This window comes from Euprymna scolopes, chromosome 1 (genome assembly GCF_053919585.1).
Source record: "Euprymna scolopes isolate OS-2025 chromosome 1, ASM5391958v1, whole genome shotgun sequence".
NCBI lineage: Eukaryota > Metazoa > Mollusca > Cephalopoda > Sepiida > Sepiolidae > Euprymna > Euprymna scolopes.
In genome coordinates, this window is record NC_136482.1 from 83,694,697 (window position 1) to 83,719,249 (window position 24,553).

Sequence of the window (24,553 nt, forward strand, 5' to 3'; positions counted from 1 at the left end):
TATTCTCGTGAAATTATCGGTGTTTTTATTCCGTTTTCATTTTTCGCCCATCGCAATTATAACTTTTTGTTGCGAAAAGAAAAGTTCGATTCTCCATTTTATAAAAGACACGGACCCTTCCTACTACTAACATTCAGTCCGTGATAATACAAAACAAAAAGCGATTATTTGTGCTTTTATGATTTTGCCGATTGGGTTGTGAGTCAATGGTAAAAAAATTAGTTAACTGCTTTAAAACGATTCGAATGGCTGGGAAACGGGGGATCATTTTATATCAAATTTAGAAATTTAGGAAGGTCGTTTTTTTTAATCTGGAGAATATCCAGCTCCCCCAAAAGGGGCACTTTTGATAAGAACAAAAAATTACAATTGCCTGAGTTTAGTAGGATTTCTCCTTCATTGAACAGGGAGAAAATAGATGAAATGTAGCATCAGCACAGATACTACACTTTCTTCCTAAGTGATAGTACGTAATACGACTTCCCTCGTGTACTCCGACTCCTATAAGTTTTTTTATTGCACATCAAAGAAAACTGTTTGTTTTTTTAAGTTGAATGATAAATCTGTGGTGAAAGATGAAGGTCCCTAATGAAATTTTGAGAATATTCTAGAAGTAAATTTGCAGTTTATTTTCAAAGTATCGAAAAAATTGTTTTAAATTAAAGAAATATTTTATCAATAAAAATAATATCAAGCATTATTACTAATTAAATACAAAGTAGAATATAACGTGGTATTTGTTTATCTTTCATTTATTTTAGTGTTGTGTCGATTAATCGGAATCGGGAATCGAATAAATCGGTAATTTTGGGGGTATCGGAATCGGTATTGGAATCGGAAAAATTTGTGCCTAATTTCCGATTCCCAAATCGATTCTTTTAATATTTTTAAAAAGTTCATTTTCAATTGTTTGGACCGATTATAAATATTTCTTTCTTTTAAACTATTAGTAAAACTAAAGAAGATCTAAACTTATTTTATATGCGTAAAATAAACAAAACAAAAATTGAAACTTTGAGAAAATTCGCTAGGTAACCTTTAGAAGAATGCAGTTTATTTTCAAAGTAGCGAAAGAATTGTCTAAAATTAAAGAAATATTTTGCCCAGAAAAATAATATCAAACATTATTGCTAATTAAATGAAAAGTAGAATATAAAAGTGTTGGGTTTTGTCGGTATGTTTGCTGCTCCCTCACTCGGCAATCACGGAGGCCTCGCTGAAGCCCGCCAATCTCACTCAAAAGTTGAGTTGAAAGTATTATGGGGTAATTAACACCTTCGATGCCGTTGGTTTCGACAACAATACTTTTTCACACCCACTTGCCAAATTTCTCAAGGAGTTTAATATGAAAAGATTTCAAACGAATAGAGTTTTATTTTATTTTCCTGGAGCCACATTGTCTGACACCGTCGCATTTTTCTCGGGTTTCGGAAAAGTTAAAAATATACATGAATATCTCACAATGAATTTATCAAAGTCTGGATAAAATAGATAAAGAGAAAACATTTAGAAATTTTTCAGATTGAAAAAGAAATTATATTTACATTTAAAAGTCCCCCCTCATTGAAATTCTACTTTTGGACGATATTTGTAAACCCACTAAAAACCAAATTATTTTTAGATCTAGGATGAAGCTCTAAACTGTCTTTACGTATTAAAAAAGGGTGCTTGTGCAGTTTACACTATGTTAAAAAACGAAAAAAAAAAAAATATATATTCTACGTACTCGTTATGGAATGAAGTTCTCATTAAAAAATCACGTAATTTCATCAAATAGTTTTTATTTTATGCCGTAAAAACGATTTGGGAAATTCGGAATCTTCCTAAAAAAACTGCGATAATTAATCAAGGGAGCGTAAAACAAAAAACTATTTAATGAAATTACGTGATTTTGTTATGAGAACTTCATTCTATAACGAGTACGTAGATCTATAGAGTTTAGTTTTACTAATAGTTTAAAAGAAATAAATATTTATAATCGGTACAAGCAATTGAAAATTAACTTTTGAAAAATATTCAAAGAATCGATTTTGGAATCGGAAATTATACACAAATTTTTCCGATTCCGATGCCGATTCCGATTCCTCGAAAATTACCGATTTAACCGATTCCCGATTCCGATTCCGATTCATCGGCACAACACTAATATATATATATATACACACACACACACCAGTATGCAACATGAATTACGATTTGGATCCTATGACATCACAGATACATACATATGCACACTATTATCTAACAGACTGGTTACTTGGTAAGGTTTATATAAACTATGTAACAAGACTCCATAGAAATTCCACTATGTTTTCCGTATTAATTTGTATACGTTACTGTTAACAATAATATTGCTTTTTAAATTATGTCTGTCAGAGTCAATGCTAGATCGAAAAATGACTTTTCTTCTGTAAAAATAATAGTCCGTGTCGGCTAAATATTTTTTTAAATAAAACGAATGTCTTTTTCATTTATTTTAAATTGTAGCAATTTCATTTTTACAATCGTAGAAATAATTGTAACGGATGTGATTTTTTTTAATGTGTTTATTTAAAACTGTACAGCTTTAATCAACAAGACGATATAGTTTGACTTTGGCATAAGTCATTGTAAAATGGATCAAACATGAATTGTTTGTGACTGTGACATCAGAGTACAGTTTTAAATAAACACATTAAAAAAAATCACATCCGTTACAATTATTTCTACGATTGTAAAAATGAAATTGCTACAATTTAAAATAAATGAAAAAGACATTCGTTTTATTTAAAAAAATATTTAGCCGACACGGACTATTATTTTTACAGAAGAAAAGTCATTTTTCGATCTAGCATTGACTCTGACAGACATAATTTAAAAAGCAATATTATTGTTAACAGTAAACACATTAAACTGTACAGCTTTAATCAACAAGACGATATAGTTTGACTTTGGCATAATTCATTGTAAAATGGATCAAACATGAATTGTTTGTGACTGTGACATCAGAGTAATCACAAATCAATTTCTGAGCAGACGATCTATTTGTTAAGGGCGTGAATAGTGATAACCATGAAATCCCCTAACATATTAGTATATAGATTCATTCACTACCTTTTTATGATGCCAAGCCACATTGTGATTCAATTCTAATTTGATCTCGCTAGTCGCGCTAATCTATGCTTCCTTGAATAACACAGCAGATCTTGTCTTCCTGTCACACCTGCAAAGAACTTTATTTTCCCGTGTGTCTAACATTAACCGAAATTTCCATGAACAATGTTTCTTTCCAAGAACCTTCCCGTTTGTGGAACACATTACTATGAAGCTGCTTCCCTGTGGGCTACAGATCCAATGAATATGTGCTATAAATATCCCCCCGAAGTAATCAAATTTAATCATTCCATTAATCATTTTCAATCATCTCATTATATTCTTAAATATTTAATTGCCAATCCATCTTGTTAGCCTTTATCATCGCTTTTAGTCTTGATAGGTGGTGACTCATGCGTAAAAAATGAATAACTTGGCTTTTCTTGTACAAATGATGCATATTTAAGAGTCTAATACATTGAACAGAGGTACAAATGGTTTAATTAGAAGGTCAAGAGCACATAGTTAGACATGCATTTCACGGGTTGCATTTCTGAGAGAGTCCTGACACCAACATATCTTAAGGACATGTTTACGGAACAGACGTCCAAATAAAACACCCCTTTTTACACTCGATATGTCTTGTTTACAACTTCTATTCTAAAAAATGAAAAACTTGTTCAGATTTTTTAAATATTAGGCTGAGACTAGTAAGACTTAGAAAGAACTAAAATCACTGCAAAATTCAATAAAATAAACAGCTTGATCATTAAGGCATACAGATTATTTAATACAGGGTGACTAAAAAAAACAAAAGCTAAATGGAGGCCATCTAGAACATATGTTGTAGAACGGACATATGCTGTAGAACGGAGGAAAAAAGGGCAAAGATCCTAGTGTTTTAATAGGATGTTTTGAATATAATAAACTAGTTATGATCAAAGTTTCATTTCATTCGGACAAAACACTAAGAAACGGAGCCTAATTAGAGTTGGGGCCCGTTTTTTTTGGTCACTCTGTAAGTAAAAAGTAAAGTCGTTTACCATAGTTGAGGGTGATCCAAAGGTTCTATTTTCATTAGTTACTGCACGGTGTGTAAGAGAAAGGAGTCACTTTTTTTTTTTTTTTTTTTTTTTTTTGCAGGATTACTCCACTTACGTTTGATCCTCACTTTATAATACTGAAGATTTTGCAAAGAGGCATTGAGTACCATTTTTGATTACTTTTTGTATGACTCCGCCAAAGATTGAACCTTGATTTTCTGGCTCTTTAACAAAAACTCAATTATGCCAAATGGTGCTTGCAGACAATTAAAAAAATCTGAATAAGAGTCTTTTTTTTCTTTTTTTTTATAAATATTTTGAAAACTAGACGAAGAAGAAATAAGTATGGAAAACAATGGTAGATTTTGAACTTACAATAAGAAAGGTTAATTGCACCCTCTTCCTCACTAATGCCATCAGGGCACATTTCGCAACTAGTTTGGCCAGCTTCTTCTTGGTAGAAACCCACCCTGCAGAAAGTACAATTCTGGGATGTGATGTTCAACATTGAACCAGGAGGGCAGGGAACTGCAAAAGAAATGACAAAGAAATAAATAGCAAATTTATTAAGAAGGTGTACATAATGATCTTACTAACACTTGATAAATATGTTTTTTAAATGATAAAAAGCTTATAAAAATACTTTCAATTAAATTACGTTATTGCTATATGTCAGTCGATAAACTAATAGAAATTAACCCATGAAAAATAATAGACTGATCTGAATTTCTTATTTTTAAAGAAAGTCAACTTTCCGCCTCCTCGATTAGTTGAGGAACAAACAGCTGGTTTTGGGAGGAGTAAGTATCATTTCTATTTTACTATGAAGGGTCACGTCTTCAAAACACTTCAAGTCATAGGTCGTCTAGATAAAATGTTATCCACACCTCCATTTTAATAGATACCCCAATCCTTTTGTGGCGTCATCCACTGTACATTTTATGGGTCTAGACGATTCGTCTAGCATACAATCACTGTCACCACAAATGGCCAGTAACTTCCAAGAGGGTTACAAGTCGTCTGAGTTCTAAGTACTAATGGATTACGTTATTATTTTTACTTAAGTATTTATAACGTTATAAAGAATCTCTTCCAATATCTTCAACTTCTTCAACATGTCTTTAATCTATTGTTACGTTATAAAGGATTTGTCAACTAGTACTATTGTTAATAGTAATAATTCTTTTATATCGTTAACATATTTAGTTTATAGAAACATTTTCTAGAATTGAAAATATAAAAAAAAGTCATTTTGAAAACCAAATTCGATGCTAAGACTTTTTTTTTTTTTCAATAAATGAAAACAATATAAATCAATATTTCGGCTGACTCCAGGCTTCCTCAGCGAATTATAGACATTTTTCTTTTCTTTCTTTCTTCTTTACTTCTTAGTCAATCTATAATGACAAATACTGGAGAGAGCCGCCCTCTCCTGGTGTCAAATGGAGACGGTTATTATTATTTTGTGTAAAGACTACGTTGTTACGTTTATAAGAAATCATTTTTATAATCGAATTTAGCACTAAGTGATTATTTTTTCCTTTTGTTTTCTTTTATTGTAATTTCTAACTTATATGTTTGAATGTAAGTATTTACTTACTGCAGTAATCCTTTTGTATCATTTCTCCTGTCTTGCACATCCAATTTGGGGCACTGACCTTCACACTTCCAGGGACCGAGTTATATTGCTCGTCCTCTACATTAATAAACAAAAGTTCTGCCACCTTGGAAAGTTCTTGTTCAATGGCTGTCAGGATGTCATTAATAAATGATTTTGCCAGTCGATCGCTGCAATGATAAAGAAACAAAAAGTGATAGACCGCATAAAACAATGCTTCATTAATGTTTCATTTATTTGGTATTCCACGTCAACTTCTGATTCCCACAAGTACGAATGAGAAAAATAAAAATAAATACATATATACTAGCTGTATTTTCGAACTGTTTTTCCCATCTTATTCATTTTTATAAATACGTTTCGGCCGCTTTCCTCTCTGATCTTCTTCAGAACCATCATGAAATTTTGAAAATAATTCTTTGTTAAAATCATGGAGTTATGCTGTTCTCATCTGGCAACCCATGAGATAGACAGATTTAAATAGCACTCGTTAAATTAAAAGTATTATTTTGTATTCAATTTCAGCATTGAATAGTAAAATGAAGTGTTAATATAAGCCCCCCCCCCAAAAAAAAGATAAATTAAATATTCTCCGTTGCAAAACAAATAAACAAATACCATCTTTGTTTTTATAGAGTTTTATGTAGATTCTATATATCTATAAATTTATCATTCACTCAGTGTATGGAATATTGGTGCCATATCTGGACTGGTGTACAAACTCTTACACTCTCTCTCTCTCTCTCTCTCTCTCTCTCTATATATATATATATATATATATATATATATATATATATATATATATATATATATTTATCCAACTCCGGTCATTATTGCAGAGTTTCACCACTGTGCTTGTTTTACAAATGCTTCCATAAAATGAGCTCTGAGGACCTTACAGCACTTTTACCTGCCCCCCCCCCCTTAATATGACTACCCTGACCCACCCGATCAACAATAAAATCATTTTGAATCGTGGTCGATGCGATTTTCACCTGAAGACCATTCCCGTTTGTTTCAAGAGACCTTATTTTTGTAAACAGAAGGGATCTTTCTTACGTTTGAATGTGATTAATCTCTAGGATATTCTATCATTATATCATACGTAGGTTTCATTTAAATACATAGCGTCTACCGACTATTTTTCTCTCTATAAGCACACTTTATTATAAACGTATTTTGTTTCTTGGGCTCATCGCGCTTTTAAAAATGAAATAAATCCCTCGATTCAGCTCTAGAAGAGTGAGGGCGAAACCCATCACCTGGTCATTTTTTTTTTACTATGAATATCAAAACATGTCTTTCTCTCATTATTACAATATAGCAATTTATTTATGTACTGCAGATTAAAGTATAACTCCAGCTCAAATAACAGTACTCCCTTACGTTTAAGTGACAATAGGCCTTGTTTGTGATGAACAAAAAATACAAAGAATATGATATTATTATCTTTTGAATAAACTGAAATTGAATGAATATATATTTGAATTGCTGATGAGACCGGTTTTATACTTACTCATTGCTGATGGTAACATTCCACATGACGGCAAAGTAATCTGAGCGTCGGTATCGACGGTTTTCCGTTGAAGGTGAGCACAGAATGGTAAGGTTGCTGAACTCGCACTTTACATCCCAACAGTGATTCCGAGCATCTAGATACTGGGTGACAGCTGCAGAAAGCTTCGAGTAGAGGAGGGGATTATTTTGTTCGCAGGGACCCTGAAACTGGATCTCAAATTCCTGTTGTACTTTGTAGGGATGATGATTCCCTATTAAGCAAAAGCAGAAAATAGAAAGGAAAATCAAGACTTCAATGATAAATAATATTGAGGTTATTTTGGATTAACTTCATTAAAAAATAAAATGAAAATATTACAGCCATTTGTCAGCCATTTTGCACAAATTTTGTCAAAAGTCAACCAATCAAAGATTTCTTAATCAGAGATCCTTTAACCAATCTAAGATGCTTTTAATCACTCTGAGACTTTTTCATGAGTGACTTTCAAGTATTATAAAAGAAATTAATTATTTTAAACCCAATTAGTCAGGATTTTACATTTATCTTGCTAAGGGACATTATTGTGACTTTTTATAAGAGTCTATTTTCAAAATTGTAGCTTTATATGTTCTCAAATTTTATGGAGGTGACGGTGACTAATTGGTTAATGACACTGACTGGAAACAAATTCAGTTAGTTCCTCAGAAACACTTAATCGAACTCAAACTTGACTTTGTGTCAAAACTCCTGAGGAGAATGTAAATAAAATAAACGAAGTTTTTAATAATTTTGTTAGTTAAACAAGGCGTATTAATTTCTCTTCATTGTGCATTTTATAAAAATTATATAAAAAATTAAAAACTGCGATTCGAATTCTTATGACTTAGTACTTGCATAGAAAATTCACAATTACAAAAGGGAATTAAATTTAAAAAAAAAAAAAAAAAATCTTTAACTGAAATTGTTAAATAGAAAACGAGGATCATTAATTGTTTATTATGCGGCAGCTTCGGCGACTTAAAAACAGGACAGTTGATTAATTCATGGAAAATGCCATTTTTCCAATAACCATATGTAGACACAATCCAGTTACTATTTCATCAATATATATACTAGCAAAAGTACCCGTCGTTGACTGGGTTCAAAAACAGCCTACAGAAAATGGACTCTGGTTTATTAAAGTATGATAGGTTATGAAAAGGGAGGGTTGTAAAGAGATAGCTTCGAATTTAGGGGTATCAAAATCAAAGCAAAATATGATGAAAGTAAAAATAAAATAGATAAACCCCATAATTTATTATACCATACCTGTTCACACTGAAACACTTATCACAATATTCTGTGGATCTATATTAAAAAACCTTGTTAAACTTTGTGACATATTTCCATTCTATGGAGGTCAGGCGCGAATGAACACTCCATAATTTTTTTATACCATATTTCTTCAAACTGAAACAATTATCAAAGTATACTTACGCAGATAGATATGAAAAGTCTTTATTAAAGTTTGTGCCTATTTCCATTCCATGGAGGTCAGGCGCAAACGCAGACCCAACAATTTTATTATATCATCCTTATTTAAGTTAAAACATACTTATCAAAGTATTATTATGTACATCTATATCAAAAACACTTGTAAACGTTTTTTTTTTTTAATTTTTACATTTTTTTATTTCCATACTTTGTCGACCAGGCGCGAATGCAGACCCCACAATTTTAATGAACCCTTGTTCTGCCAGATCAAACATACCCATTCCTGTGTCTTGATACATCCTCTATCATTATATGTAATCAGTTTTTTAAAATAGTCAACTATATAGGAGCCTATTCGTACCCCCCACACACAGACATTCAGCTTTATATTATATATATATATATATATATATATATATATATCGTTAGAAAAACACTTCTTGCAAGGTATGAAAATGGTTAAACAAAATGTTTTAGAAACTTTAAAAGTTATCTCCTCTGAATTAAGGCACAAGATTTTAGCATTTCATGAGCACTAAAAAATAAAACAAAACTTTAATTTAAAAATTGCTTTGAATTGCTATATACATTTTGTTTGACTTTAAAAAATACATTTATCTATTACTTAGCAATCAATTATATAGATATATAATTTTCAACTAAAAGGGCAACGAAATGTATATAACATAAAACAAACCTGAGGTAATTTTTTGATTAGATTTAAATTTTTATATTTTGAAAATCTTTGATTTTGAACATTATATTTTAATTTATTTTTCAACTTAAATTTCCTGTATTAAGTTGAAATTATTTTTTTTTCAATATTCTACTTGAGTGGAGATGTAAAGTTATTTGTAATAAAAAATGATTAAAATCTGATATAAAAAAAGAAAAACATATACAATTAAATCTACACTTCTGCATTTCCACCTCTCTTTACTTTTATTCCTCCTTTATATATCTATTTTCTTACTCTCTTTCTAAAACCTTATACTATTCTATCTTGAGCACTGTTCAATTCAACATAAGATTTGATGAGAGTAAAATTATATTATTACACATACCAGGTGTATTTAGGCATTTAATACATTTGGATTCAGTATCTACCACGTTCCCAGTGGCCTACTACATTATTGCACGCACCTGCTATATAAAGGGGATTGAGCACGATTTTATGTAGCATGTATTAGGTAGACAAGTAAATTTTTACAGAATTTTTGATTTCAAATAATGTATTTTCATATAAGTTTTTCTTATACTACCTTTACTCCCTACATTATTTTAAAGATCGTTTTTCGCTCTATTTAATAATTTAAATTACAATCGTTTTAAAACAATTATATTCCTTATAGAACGTTGAATACAAGACGAAAAAAAAAAATCAAATTAGCACAATTTTCTTATTTCAATTCAAGCTAGGCCGAAAAGCTGCTGAAACAGCTCGCGATATCAGCGAAGCGTTTGGCACAGGAACTACTACTGAACGCACACAATGGTGGTTTAAGAAATTTCATGGTGGCGACGAAAATCTTGAAGATGATGAACGTAGTGGTCGGTTATCGGATGTTGACAACGATCAATTAAGAACCTTAGTTGAGACCAATCCACACACAACTGTAAGATAACTTGCTTCTGAATTAGACGTAACGTATACGACGATTTCCAACCACTTGAAAGAGATTGGAAAGACAAAAAAAAAAAACAACTTGATAAATTGGTACCTCACGAATTGAACAACAACAAAAAGAAACGCCATTATCAAGTGTCATCTTCCCTTCTTTTATGCAATATAAACGACCCGTTTCTCAACTGGATTATGACGTAAGTTGAAAAGTGGGTTCTTGCAGCAACTGATGATGCTCAACTCAGTGATCAGACACCGATGAAGCTCCACGACACTTCCTGAAGTCAGAGATGCACCAAAAGAAGATCGTGCTGACTGTTTGGTGGTCTGCGACCGGTCTCATTCATTACAGTTTTTTAAATGCAAGTGACATCATTACGACGGCATAGTACTGACAACAAATGAATGAAATGTATCAGAAACTTCGGCAACAACACCCAGCATTAGGCAACAGAAATGGTCCAATTTTCCTCCATGTTAATGCCGAGCGCATGTTGTTAAACAGACCCTGAAGTTAAACGAATTGGGCTATGAAACTTTGCCTCATTCGCCATACTGTCCAGACCTTTCGCCTACTGACTACCACTTTTTCAAGCATCTGCATGAAAAATGCTTCAAAAACCTAAATGATATCAAAAACACCTTCAGTGACTTCATCGTAACCAGAATGCAAGATTTTTACATTACTGGCATAAATACACTTGTTTTGCATTGGCAAAGGTATGTTGATTCTGATGGTGCTTATTTCGATCAATAAATTTTTGTTTTAGTCGAGATATTCTTATCTGTTACAAAACGCAAGACGTTTTATGTTATTTACCGAGTGTTCTACTTTATGAATAATTTATTGCTCTAGAGTTTGTTTCAGATCTATAAATATCAAGCAGTATTAAGTAGAAGTGTGCTAAACATAATTCTGTTAAAACTTATTTCTTTATCTCTCATTAAACTGGAATTCTAAAACCATGTTTATGTACTACTTTCAAGCAAAATATAATGAACAAAACAAAACCAATTTCATAGGGGAGCAATGAAACAAGCAAATCATGTCGCTTCCATAGTGCTATTGAAATCCCTGAATTTAGGAGGCATCCAATGAACTGCTAAAACCAAGTTTCAACCTTTCTTAAAATAGAAATTATGTTTTTTTAAGGGATCACAGAAAAAAATAAAACTTAGGAGGCCTCCAGAGTGCTACTGAAAGCATTTAATAAAAGTATGGAGGCCTCCAGATTACTACTAAAACCCAATTTTTACCTTCCACAAAGAGAAAATAAATTTATGTGAGCAGTGAAAAAAAAATACAACTCAGAAAGCCAACAGATCGCTACTGAAAGCGCTTAAATCAAGGAGGCCTACAATGCACTACTAAAACCAAGTTTCTAACCCTATGCTCCAAAAGAGAAATTATTTTTAAATAAATACAAAAAATATAAAACTCATCTAGTAGAGAAGTATTTTAAAATGATCAATAAAAAAGAATAACGCTTAAAAGGCCCCCGAGTGCTACCGAAAGAACTAGATAAAATTAATGAGGCTCCAGAGCTCTAATAAAAGCAAGTTTCTAACCGCATCCCCCCAGAACAGAAATTATTTTTTAACGTGAGCAGTGAAAATAATATCAAACTCAGAAGGCACCCAGAGCGTTATGAAGGCATCCAATGCACTAATAAAATTATTTTTGGAGTACTTTATTTCTTATTTAAAAATAGAACTATTTGATAATTTGCTGTAATTTTTGTTGCACAAACTTTCCTTTCCGTGACGGGTATGATCTGGTTCGTTTTTTATATGAATAGAATTCTGTACAATATCTTATTTTTTTTATTTAAGAGTAGCTTAGCTTGCCTTTGATTACAGTAATCTGTTGTATACTATTTTTATTTGCTAGAAAATCAATTTAAAGTAAGTTAAAACACAAAAAATGTATCCATGCAAGTAAAGAAGTAACTTCTCTTGACCTTAACATATAAGTAATACGAATCTACACAATCAGCCTATTTCTTTTGCATAATTATTTTATATATGTTCACTTTTTTTTAATGTATACGAATTTCGACATGACATGTAAGTAGCTAACACTGTTTTCATCTGAAATGTGTTAGTTTAAAAGTGCCCTAATCTACGCAAATCTATATATCTATAAAAGTAAAAGTGTCTGTCTATCTGCGCGTGTGTGTGTCTGTGTGTGTACATTTCCCTACACAATAATTCTATCGATTTTAAGCCTACAGACTCGAAATTTGATATACAGGGTACTGAGATTTGGGAAAATCTATGTGATCGGTTTTCGGCCAGAAATTTTGCAATTAAAGGGTCAAAGTTCAACGATTTGACCTTTGAGAACTCTACCAAACTCCTCCTACAAGTTTGGGTCTAAGCACTTAAAATTTTAGATATAGGTTCCTTGGAAATAGATCTCACTTAATAACTTGATTTGAGCCCTAAACAATAAATTTTAAGGGGTCATAATAAGGGTCAAAGTTAAAAAATTGACCGTTTTTGTTTGTTTGTTTGTTTGTTTTTGCTCAGCATACACCTCAAAACACCCGGGCAACGCCGGGCACTCATGCTAGTATATATATAAAAGTGAACTTATGTGTGTCTTTTAGTCTGTCTACATTTCCCTATGCAATAACTCTGTCAATTTTAAGTCTACAGACTCGAAATTTGATATACAGGGTACTGAGATTTGGGGAAATCTATGTAATCGGTTGTTGGCCAGAAATTTGTCTGTTAAGGGGTCAAAGTTCAACGATTTGACTTTTGATAACTCTACCAAATTCCTCCGACAATTTGGGGTCTAAACACTTGAAACTTTAGATATAGATTCCTTGGACATGGATCTAACTTAATAACTCAATTTGCGCCCAAAATAATACAATGTTAAGGGTCATAATAGGGATCAAAGTTTTAAAAATTGACCGTTTTTTTGTTTGTTTTTTGCTCACCATACACCTCCAAATACCTGGGTAACGCCGGGCACCCATGCTAGTACTCCATATTTTCTTGTAATTTTTCTGTTGATACATTTTACATTGGAATTCATACTAATTTCGACATGACACATTTGTATGCAATATTTTCACCTGAAATGCTTTTGTTTAAAAGATAGCTAATCTACACAAAGATCATCCAGAGTACTAATAAAACCAAGTGTCTAATCCCTTCTCCCTAATAAGAGTTTGGCAGATTTTTAAAGAGAGATTCCATAAAACAAATCTTACGCCATCACCGTCGCTAGCCTATTAGATAGGCAGAAGTATCAGAATAGAAAACATGTTATGTCTTGTGCTTTCGTGCGACAATATAAATAAGTAATAATAATTACGTGTGTGTGTGTGTGTGTGTGTTAGATATGTATATATGTTTAGATTTTCCTGTAAATAAATAATCCACATTACTGTAATACTACCCCATTCCTATAGAGTTTATGTAGACGTGCAAACTTACAGACTCGCACGGCTTATCTAGCTTATGTTCTAGTATAGGGAGAAAATATATTTTTTTTTTGTCTTCAGTGCAATAAGTTTTCAAACCTGCGATCTGGTAAACTTGTCGCTATTATTTTAAAGGACTTTGTTTCATTCTTAGATTTATCTTGCAATAATTATCCCTTTGTGTATAGAGTTAGTTAGCTAAAGGAAATAATTAGAACACTGCAGCACCCATCAACATTTATTAATATTTGCATTGGTGATTTTGGCAAGAATTGTCGTTATGGATTTCTTTAAATAATCAAGAAATCAGAAACCTCTGTAAGTTCTCGAAGTTAATTAACCCGTTTCTTATCATTCTTTGCTTTTCTCTTGATCAGAGAATTCTTCAATGTTAATCATGTGACAGCGTGGACAGTTAACTTAAGTGGTCTCGTCTCCGTCCTGAGAGGAAATGAAATTCCGAGTTATATTGGGAAGATACAAAATTATCCGGTTCAGTTGGTTGACAAAGACACTGGGTTAAAATGTCAGCCAACACGACTCGTCTAAGGCTTCCATAAATATGCAAAGGCATACAGATTATTTTCCTGGCAATCGTTCACCAGCTGACGTGCCGGCTAACCCGTTTTGAATGAATGGTCAGTCACAATGTCATCTTCTCCACAAATATCTCTTTCATTTCCTGTCGCAAAGTTAATGGATGCTCAGGACTTGATTCGAAGAAGCGTTTATCAGAGGATTCTGATTGTGTGGATTAGTCTTTGAATGATCTAACAACAAAACATGAGCTTAGAACAAAAGAAGTCCTCGTTTCTTACACAGGATCCATACGCATCTATGACTACTGAAAAAGTAGCAGATTCTCTGCATATTATTACCTAAATACAATGCTGTATTCGGGAATAACTAAAACATCGCTTTAATAAACGGTTTTTTTATTTCTTAATTTAAAGAAACTTGCATGGTTTAAATAATTTAAAGAGGATCTATTATCACATAATAATGTATTCTGACGTCATAATAGGCTTATTATGCTTTTTGATTTATGAGATGAGGATTGATAATTAGTAATATTTGGATTATTCTGACTACTGTTCTCATCTTGACTGTTATTATCACAACGCTTTAGTTGATATAACTTCTGACTTGCCTGCAGACCCATTGCAGACCAACATATTTGGTAAAATTCAGTTGTAAGTTACACTCTGCTGGCCAACACTCAAAATACAATTGCGAATTACTTAGGACTTCTACCCACTCGTGTGTGATGGAACGAGAGCATGCTACGAGGGGTGTGCAATAAGTAATGCCTCTGACCCACTTCCCATAGTAGTAGAGCAACGAAACTTGGCACAGTTATTAGTCTTTCTCTGCATAGGAACCACCCAGAATTATGCATTTCTCCCATCGTTTAATGCAGCTTTGGAGACTGTTTTTGTAGAACACACCAGGTTGGTCCTCCAACCACGACATGACTTCAGAAATCAAGGCTGCATCATCTGGGAAGCGCTTTCCTTTTAAAAACAACTTCATGGCTGGGAAGAGGTGAAAGTTAGAGGGTGAAAGGTCAGGAGAGTAGAGAGGATGGGGAAGGATTTCATAACCACACGCCCGTGCTTCTGATCTGGCGACATGCGAGTTGTGGACCGGAGCGTTGTCCTGCAGGAGGAGGGTACCTTTGCTGATGTTGCCCGCCTCTTCATTTTGATAGCTTCCCTTAATTTCCTCAAAAGTGAAGCATAATAGGTTCCTGTAATTGTGCCACCTATTGCCAGGAAATCTGTCATCACTGCTCCGTCCTGGTCCAAGAAGACTGTGAGCATGACCTTGCCAGTGGAGAGCTGCACCCTTGCTTTCTTTGGAGGTGGTGAGTCCAAGTGCTTCCACTGCATTGACTGGGCCTTGGTCCCTGGATCATAGTGATGGACCCAGGTTTTCATCCTGTGTAATCAGAAAAATTGAAAAACTTTGACTCGTCTTGGCACATCTCCAAATTCATCTTCGACCACTCAACGCATTCTCGCTTCTGGAATGATGTGAACAACCTGGGAATCCATCTGACAGACACTTCCACAGACCCTGTACTAATCTTGAAATCTTGAGCTATTTTGCAAATAGTAATGTGCTTATCTTCCAAAATGACAGCCTCAACTTGACGGACAGATTCCTCATCAATGGCAGAAGGGAGGCGACCAGGTCTGGGAACTGTTTTCACAGACCTCCGGCCATGTTTGAATTCACGATGCCAGCGTTTTACAAGGTCATATGATGGGGTATTATCACCATGTTTCTTTCATTTCATCAAAAGTCTCCTGTGGTGTGCGTCCTTTCAAATACAAAAACCGGATCACTGCTCAACATTCAACAGGCTCCATTTCACACCTGACTCAATTCAAACACCTCTAAAGCAGAAACCACAATTAGTTCAGAGCTGTAATTTGCCACATCACCCGTAGAGATATAAATCATTGCACATGCAAAATTTCAGCTAAATCAGACAACTGGAAGTGGGTCAGGAGCATTACTTATTGCGCGCCCCTCGTACTTTCAATGATTAAATAAACAGTTCCATTCGAAATTCCGTGCAGATTCCAGAGTTTGACAGAAAGATCTCGAGTTCAACAAGATACACCAGTAGACAGTCGGCAGTTACATTGACCGAAACATTGTGAAAATAACAAGATGAGAACAATAGCCTGAACAGTTCAAACAATATTAATTCATTGTATTCAAATATATAACAACGTTCTGGAGTTTATTAATGCATTTCCAGAAGAAGGATAGGGGGTATACAGGAGAGAGATAGGGAGTGTAAATTATTACTAGAGGAAGGAGTGAATGGAAAAAAGTGTAAAGAAAAATGTTTTCAATTAATAAGTTTTTTTATCTTTGTAAAAACATGATTATCAAATCAATACCAATGTTAAGAAATTATATATTTAATATATAGACAAATACCAGTTCAGCGGTCATTGGTGGTCTATTATATAACAACATTAATATTAATTTCTGATGATTGGATTTTTTTATGGGCGGTTCTTTCATGGGTCTTTAGCCAATCAACATAGTTTTTAAGGATTAAACAGGAGTCAAAATTGAAAAAATCGTTATATATTTTCTACATTCATCTGAAGTTATTTTTATTTTAATTTTCAGTCAGTTCATATACGTGTCACGTTAGTACAGTGGTAACGTTACCAGCTTTGAATGCTACAGTTTTGCTTTCGGTTTTGATTCTACTTGATGGCACCCGAGTACTTTTTTTAAATTTTGAAATCACGACTCTATAATAATATATACGAAATCTGGACAAATTAAAATATCATATTTAAGCGTATTTTACGACCGGAAAAAGCCACCACCCCCGCTAGTCCTTGTGTGTATATACATACTGTGATTTTGTTTCTTGTCATTTGAGTAATTTTCTTTTCCAAATGTATATATGATGTCATTTTTTTTCTTTCGTTTGAAATCTTACATCAATAAAATTTTTGCCATTATTTTCTTATACACTGTTGAAAGCATTCACGAAAATTGTTCATTACTCAATAGACCATTTCATGTAGAATAACAAAAATTTATTAACAATTAGAATTGCTCAATAGATGGCAGGCGATGATTTTTGTTATCCTATTCTATTGATGGGGGCCGCAGATTTACTGATTGCAACCCTATACAAAGAGGTAATCCCCCATTGCCCGAAAATGAAGCAACAAGTAAGCCATAGTTAGCGACCCGTAGTGTCTAAAGATGACATTCTGGTGGTTTATTAGATGGAACAGAGCTGATATATGGCAGCAGTTAGCCGTGATTAAATTTAAGAATCACTATAGAACTAGAACTATTAGCCAGCATTCTGAAGTTGACCTTATTATGATATATAGTGATTTCTTGAGCACTAATAGAGTTGGTCTGATAAACCGTCACTACTTACTAAATACTTAATAAATTATTATTTTTTAGCTGAAATTGAGCAAGAAGAGATAATAAATCTAAAAGTAAAGTTGAAATTTTCAAATTATTGACTTACGTCGACAAGGTTTTTGAGTTTTCATCGTGTCCACTAACTTCTGGATGCTTTCTTTCATATTACAATTGAATTCTTGTCCAAAGATTCCCAGTGGGTTTACTCCATAATTATTTTCGCAAGAAATATAACACATTTGAAGTCGGGGCGCATCTGTTCCACAAACAAATGCTCCATTTTCAATGCGGGGTAAGTTGCATTTTGTTTCTGAAAAAGAGAAAGAAATGGTTAAATTGAATGTGCATAAAAGTAAATTAATTATCTTGATTGACAAGTTCATATTAATTTTGTATCTGTTGCAAAAGCTTGCTGGTACTATTCTATAAGAAGTCTTACGTTTGCCAAAAAGTAGTCTACATAAAGAAAATGATACCGACGAATAAACATTACTGGTGTAATATAATCACATTTGTTTTTTGTCGATACAAAAAAAGTGGTGGCGTATAATTCTTAATACATGTTTCCTGACAGCTCATCTAGACATTTCTAGCCAGTAGTACAAAAATCATATTAGGACAAAGTAGGAAAAAAATGTTTTCCTTTATCTCAAACTTTAAACTTTATCTGTCAAATATTTTGATTGATTTTATCATTAATTCCTTAAACATGTTTAATGTATAATAAAAATCTCACCTATCTGTTCAAATGTATGTATGTATGTATGTATGTATGCATGTATTTATGCCCAAAACGTTCGACGGAGATGACGGATTTTCACAAGATTAGTATCCTTTTGAAGTTCGACCCTTCAGACGACAAATACCGAAAACATTGCTAAAAACATTAATTCCTTCGCCATCAACTGGGCACTTTTCTTCAGGGAGAGGGTCGCTTTTTTCGCTGATATTTTCTAAAGTCATTCCCTCTTTTCGATTGACTAGCCTTAATTTAAACCTTTGTCACTTCCCGTTTTGTGATGGACGCAACGGCAAAGACGTCACGTTCTTTAATTTTTTTCAGGTTCTTTTCCTCCTTCGCCATATGGGTTCGAGATTGCCTGCCTACTACCACTTTATTTTTATTTTACTTATTTTTTTGTTGCTCAACAACCATCTCCAAACAACCGAACAACGCCGGACACGCAGGTTGGTTCCTTATAAGATCCAACTACAAGTAATTTTTAAAATTTATTAACAAAATAAAAATGCTTCACAGATTTGTGCTCCTGTCGGGTATCCATAAATAACAAAAAATGATACCTTATTTGATTTTAGAAATTAAAAATGAGATAAAAATGGTAATATTAGATTCAGGTTGGAAATATATTGAGTTCTCATGGTTTACTGAGCTATGTTCTTATCGCTTATAAATAAGTACATACAAAAAGACAACTAGTTAGATAGAAGTAAACTTTACTAAAACCTTTATAATTTAGTAAGCAGGTAAGCATAATTCGTTAAAAGAAAATATTTTCAAATATCATTAACAAAATAAATATACGGAGATAAATAAAACATATCTAAGTAAAAACTATGTAATTATTTTTCATTTATTTTCATAAATTTTTGTTTTTAGAGTTGATTATATGTAAAAAGAAAATAATACCAAGATTATTAACTTAAGAATAACAAAAAAAATGTATGTTGTGATGTTGCCTTTGGTGTCTTACAAAAGAAATACAAGAGTATACACTTTTATCATGAAGAAAATAAGCCTGCACTACTAATCCACTTCCAAGGAAAACATCCGGTATAACTTGAACAGACAGTCTTTAATAAAACGTAACGAAAAACATTGCACTGATATTTCTGCAAATAAACTTACAGATATTCAAACAAGGGGCTATGCATACAGGTAGTATGTAATAACAAAATATGAATAAACTATAGAAATGCATAATAAGCATAGACGTGTAGGCTATAGGGTCAAAGAAAGCTGTGTGCATGTTTGCTGTTTTAAATTTGTATGACAAACAGAAGCAAATATTATCAGTTTGGTTTATTTGTTTAAGGCAATCAAATCATTAAGATGTTTGTTGAATGATGAAATGCAATGCATATTTTAAACGTTTCTGACTAAATGTTTCAGTTTTAGAGTAAAATAGCTTGGTCAAAATGAATGTGGTTGACTCCAAACGTGCACTTTCAAACAGATTATTTGCTGACTCTTTATTTATAGGATTGTGGTCATTGGAAAGTCCACCAGAGATAAGTGCAAGGTCTCTTTCCACACACAACATGGCACTACAGCTATCCTGATATTATACAACTAATGATACAGCAACCGCTCTTGGTGCTACCTAAGAGTTAGGGCTATCAGTTGGAAACAGCAGTCAGACAAACTGTCAAGCCTGTACCCTCAAATCTATAGCGGTTTTTTTTATTCATAGCTGAAGGAGGGGATCACTTGTGGGTTAATATCCTTTCCAACAATATTGTAGTATAATTACAAAATACTTGAAATTTGGAGTTAAAAGCTTATAAATCTCCACAAAAGTAATTAATATTATTCTTTGGAATTTAAAGTATATAGTTACAGATACGTCATGAAGGAAGATACCTTCTTTTACCACTTAAAAAGCAATATGATTGATTATAAATAAATCATTAATAATCCTTTTTAAGATGCAAAACTAAACTAAAGCAAAGTTCAATAAACAAACAAAAAATGTGTATTTTTCTTATCTGGTGACTTAAGATTTTTTCAAAATGATCGCTCTTGGATTATATCCAGGTTATCTCCTTTAAATTATAAGAAGATAACATGATATCCTCTTCCAGAAATTAAAAATATCTAATTCCATCCCTATGAGAAATATGCGACAGTTTGGATGTCCAAACAATCACACGCTGCCTGAACAGCTACTGTCTTGGTATGCATTTCACTAACACTGATTGCAGTCGTATTAGGCTGTCTCTTCTGGTCACAGGCTCAGATTCCTAGAACACACCAAAAAAAAAAAGTCATATTTATTCATACATAGCCCATGTATCTCTTTGCTTATAACCATGGAAACACTTGTCTTTATTTATCGTATTGGAAATTTAATGTATCTTTTTCTGTAATATTTATGTCTCTATTTTTCTTGTTGTATATCATGTTAAGTATTACCTTTCATATTTTATATACATCTCCTTCTTATATCTTTAATAAATTGTCCACGTGAGAATAAACGTTGATATATATAAATCTCTACTGTTTCTGAAACATTGTCATTTTTTACTTTTTATGCTGGACCCGGTGTATGAAGTCAAGAAAACAACACAAAAATGGCTGTCGCAGGTCTGGGAGATTTACTCCAGCACACGGCTATCAAAAAAAGCGTTGAACCTAAAACATCCAATATTTGTTTGTTTAACATTCTTACAAACAGACGTACAGATATTTCTCCCAGTGTAATTGTTTAATCGAGCTGGTGACATACATGTTTGCTAGACGCTCATATTAAAAATAGACAGTTGATAAATAAGCCTAACCACATGATGTAAGAAATATCAAATAGTTAAAATTCTGACAGAAATGTCAATTAAGTGACATTTCTGTATGAAAAACAGGACAATAACACATTTGTTTCTCTTATGAACATGGACCAGAATAGTCTCTCCTATGAACATGTACCAGAATTGTTAAGTAGTTTACGAGGCGTTTGTTTGAAAACAAAATATTACAATAAATCTTAGCTATGGTTTTTCAGTGATCTTGAACGGTTCTGAAATTAAATCATCGAAGACTTACCTTGAATAATAGTCACCGTAAAATTGCAAGTTGCATTGTTCCCAGCTTTATCGAATGCCATATAATTCACCACAGTAGTTCCTGCGGAAAAATCTGTTCCAATTTGATGAGACGAGATAACCTCTCGTATTTCTGTATTGTCCTCTACGATAGGCGGAGGCCAAAGTACCCGTTCTGTGTACTGATCTGTCTTGATGACGATATTATGAGGGCAGTAAGTGAACTGTGGAACCTCTTTATCTGTAAATGGACATAAAATAGACATTTTGAAATCAATATGAGAACCAAAAGGTGTTTCCGAAGTGCAAAGTTTTGTATATAGGTATTGGTTATAGCTTCTAAAACAAACATTTTTACAAATTCCAAATGAGAATTACACAGGGTAGTGCAAGAGATCTGATACATTTATAGGATTCAATACAGGAAAAATAATATTTTATTATCTAATATATAAAAGGCTATATGTCGGTCTGTCTGTTTGTCTGTCCCTATATTTTCAAACTCGATCTTTTCCGAAACTAAAAGTCACAGAGCGACGCTAAGGGCCTCAACTGATTGGATTTTTCTATGGATCGTTCTTTTATGGGTCTCTAGCCGTTTAAAATAGTTTTTAAGGGGTTAAACATGGGTTAAAATTGAAAAAAAAAAATTAAATATTTTGCACAGTCATCGGAGTTTATTTTTAATTTTTGATCAGTTCATATGCGTGTCACATTGGTACAGTGGTAACGTCACCAGCTTTGAATGCTACAGTTTTGCTTTCTGATGCCACCCAAATACTTTTATTTTTTACTTTTAAAATCACGACTACATAATAATATATACGAAATCTGGACAAATTAAAATATCATATTTAAGCGTATTTTACGACCTGATAAAGCCTCGCCCCCTGCTAGAAATACATACTGTGATTTTGTTTCTTGTCGTTTGAATAATTTTCTTTTCCAAACGTACATACGATGTCATTTTTTGTTTGTTTCGTTTTAAATCTTACATCAATAAAATGTTTGTCATTATTATTCATACACTATTGAAAGCGTTCACAAAAGTCGTTCATTACTCAATAGGTAATTTCATGCAGAATACCAACAATTTCTTGACGAATAACATAATTGTTCAATAAATGGACGGCGATGATTTTTGTTAATCGTAACCTATTGATGGGGCCACAAATTTACTGATTGCAGCCCCATACAGAGAGGTTATCTCCCACTGCCCGAAAATGGAGCAACCCATAAGCTATGTTTAGCGACCCGTAGTGTCTTCAGATGAGATTCTGGTGGTCTAGCAGATAGTAGCCTGGTTGCAATAATGGTCATCTGACTTGCAACACTATTTCAGGCCTTCAGCTAGATGAAAGATCGAAGAGCCTGATCCAATCAATTAACAGGTCATATCATGTTCAATCTCAAAATCCTTTTTATTTCATTCCCTCCCCTTCAATAGATACTAGAAGGCAGTGACAGAGGTTCAGTCATATTGGAAACAAAACAGATTACCAATGCCAAAGAGTAGTCATTTCTAAGAGTAATGCTCCTACTTTTTTTTTTTACATAGAAGTCACTACTTATCAAAACCCGGAGGCTACACAAGGATAAGGGTTATAGAGTGTACAGTAGTCAGTGAGATAATATTGTAGTAATCGTTAGTAAAGGAAATTTGGTAAATTGGATTACCTAAGGGGGCGGGTCATCAAGAATTTGTTCATGTTGGACTTGAAGACAACCAAGTTGTAGTCAGTTTGGAAGTAGGTAAATGGAACAGAGTTCTTCACTTCTAAGAAAGAAGCTTTGTTCATGGAATCTACTTTTGCTGTGAAATTTCTTTCTCTGAGTGATGTATTCTAAGAGCAATGTGTTCTAGGAACACAGATAATTATCCAACCTATAGAATTATATCTGACAAGTTTATTCGGCATTAAATCGCCCATAAATGGTTGATATGACATTAGATAAACCAAACATAATATCTATTGCAAGAGAAAGAATTCACATCGGTTCAAGTCAGGTAGTGTAATACTGAAAATTATATTAAATATATATTTTTGTAAAATGCAAAATACTTTTTCATTATTTGGTACAATGAGTCAAAACATTGATAATGATATATTCAATCATTTGCCTCTTCCTGTAGAAGGAAGTTTCCTTTCATCTAATCCCTGACTTAAACCATTCCCGATTCTTCTGATATTCAATACTGGTTTTACACAAGAAACATTATTTGAGACCATTCCTATAACTGAAGTAATGAATGATATCACTGTCACCGTAATATTTTATTGATGTTTTTTTAGTTCAAGGGATTTCTGCCATTACTATTTACCAACCAGTAAAGCGTGGCTACTGTCAACCAAGGGAAGAGTCTATCAAACAAGTGTACACACTGCGATGATGTATGGACCTGAAATCTGGCTAATCTCTTTTGATATGTGCTGCATGCAAATGGTAGGATTCTGGGAACGGCATTAAAAATTAGTGACAAAATATAGTACAGTATATAATACAGTGGAGTAGAAATCCTGTCAGTGGAGGAGAAATCCTTCACGACTGAGACAATTTTTATTTTTGTTCCTTTTCTCCACATTAAAAAACGACCCTGGTGTCTAACCCTGTCCCGTGGGGAGGCATTGTAAATAGGAACATTATAAATAACGCCGTAAGGTAGGGCAAATACCGTAATCAGGAACTGGAAAACATCATATTCCACATCGTAACCTAAAAAAAAAAACGTATCCTAGGACTTTCGTATCCCAGGGTTTTACTGTACTGACGTAGATATAACCAGAGAAACAACAAACCTAGACAATATATAGAGTTGTGTAACAGTAGACCTCGCTTGTTTGGTAATATTGAAATAATGGATGAAAGTGATTCGGCTGGTAGATGTAGAATAGATTGGCTAGCAAGGTCAGTTGGCAAAGGAAAGCCAATGAAAAACTGGGATATTGTGATACGAATGGATTTCAGATAAATAAAAAAAAACTTGGCCCGCTATAGGTTTATGAAGTCAATTTCTAAAAAATAAAAAAGTCAAACGCATGCTAATATCTAAAATGGACGTTAAACTCAATAGGAAAATGATTT

General features: G+C 33.1%; 1 protein-coding gene across 1 annotated transcript in view; it reads right to left on the reverse strand.

Annotated features, from left to right (window-relative positions):
* The window catches only part of LOC145245728 (low-density lipoprotein receptor-related protein 5-like), an 847,618-nt gene that overhangs the window by 3,255 nt on the left and 819,810 nt on the right, over positions 1-24,553 (reverse strand). The window contains exons 22-26 of the mRNA XM_080107325.1: positions 21,471-21,710; positions 17,799-18,002; positions 7,250-7,502; positions 5,716-5,903; positions 4,491-4,643 (exon numbers count right to left, since the gene is read on the reverse strand). Of these exons, the coding sequence (XP_079963451.1) occupies positions 4,491-4,643; positions 5,716-5,903; positions 7,250-7,502; positions 17,799-18,002; positions 21,471-21,710 (1,038 nt within the window). The remainder of the gene's footprint in view (positions 1-4,490; positions 4,644-5,715; positions 5,904-7,249; positions 7,503-17,798; positions 18,003-21,470; positions 21,711-24,553) is intronic.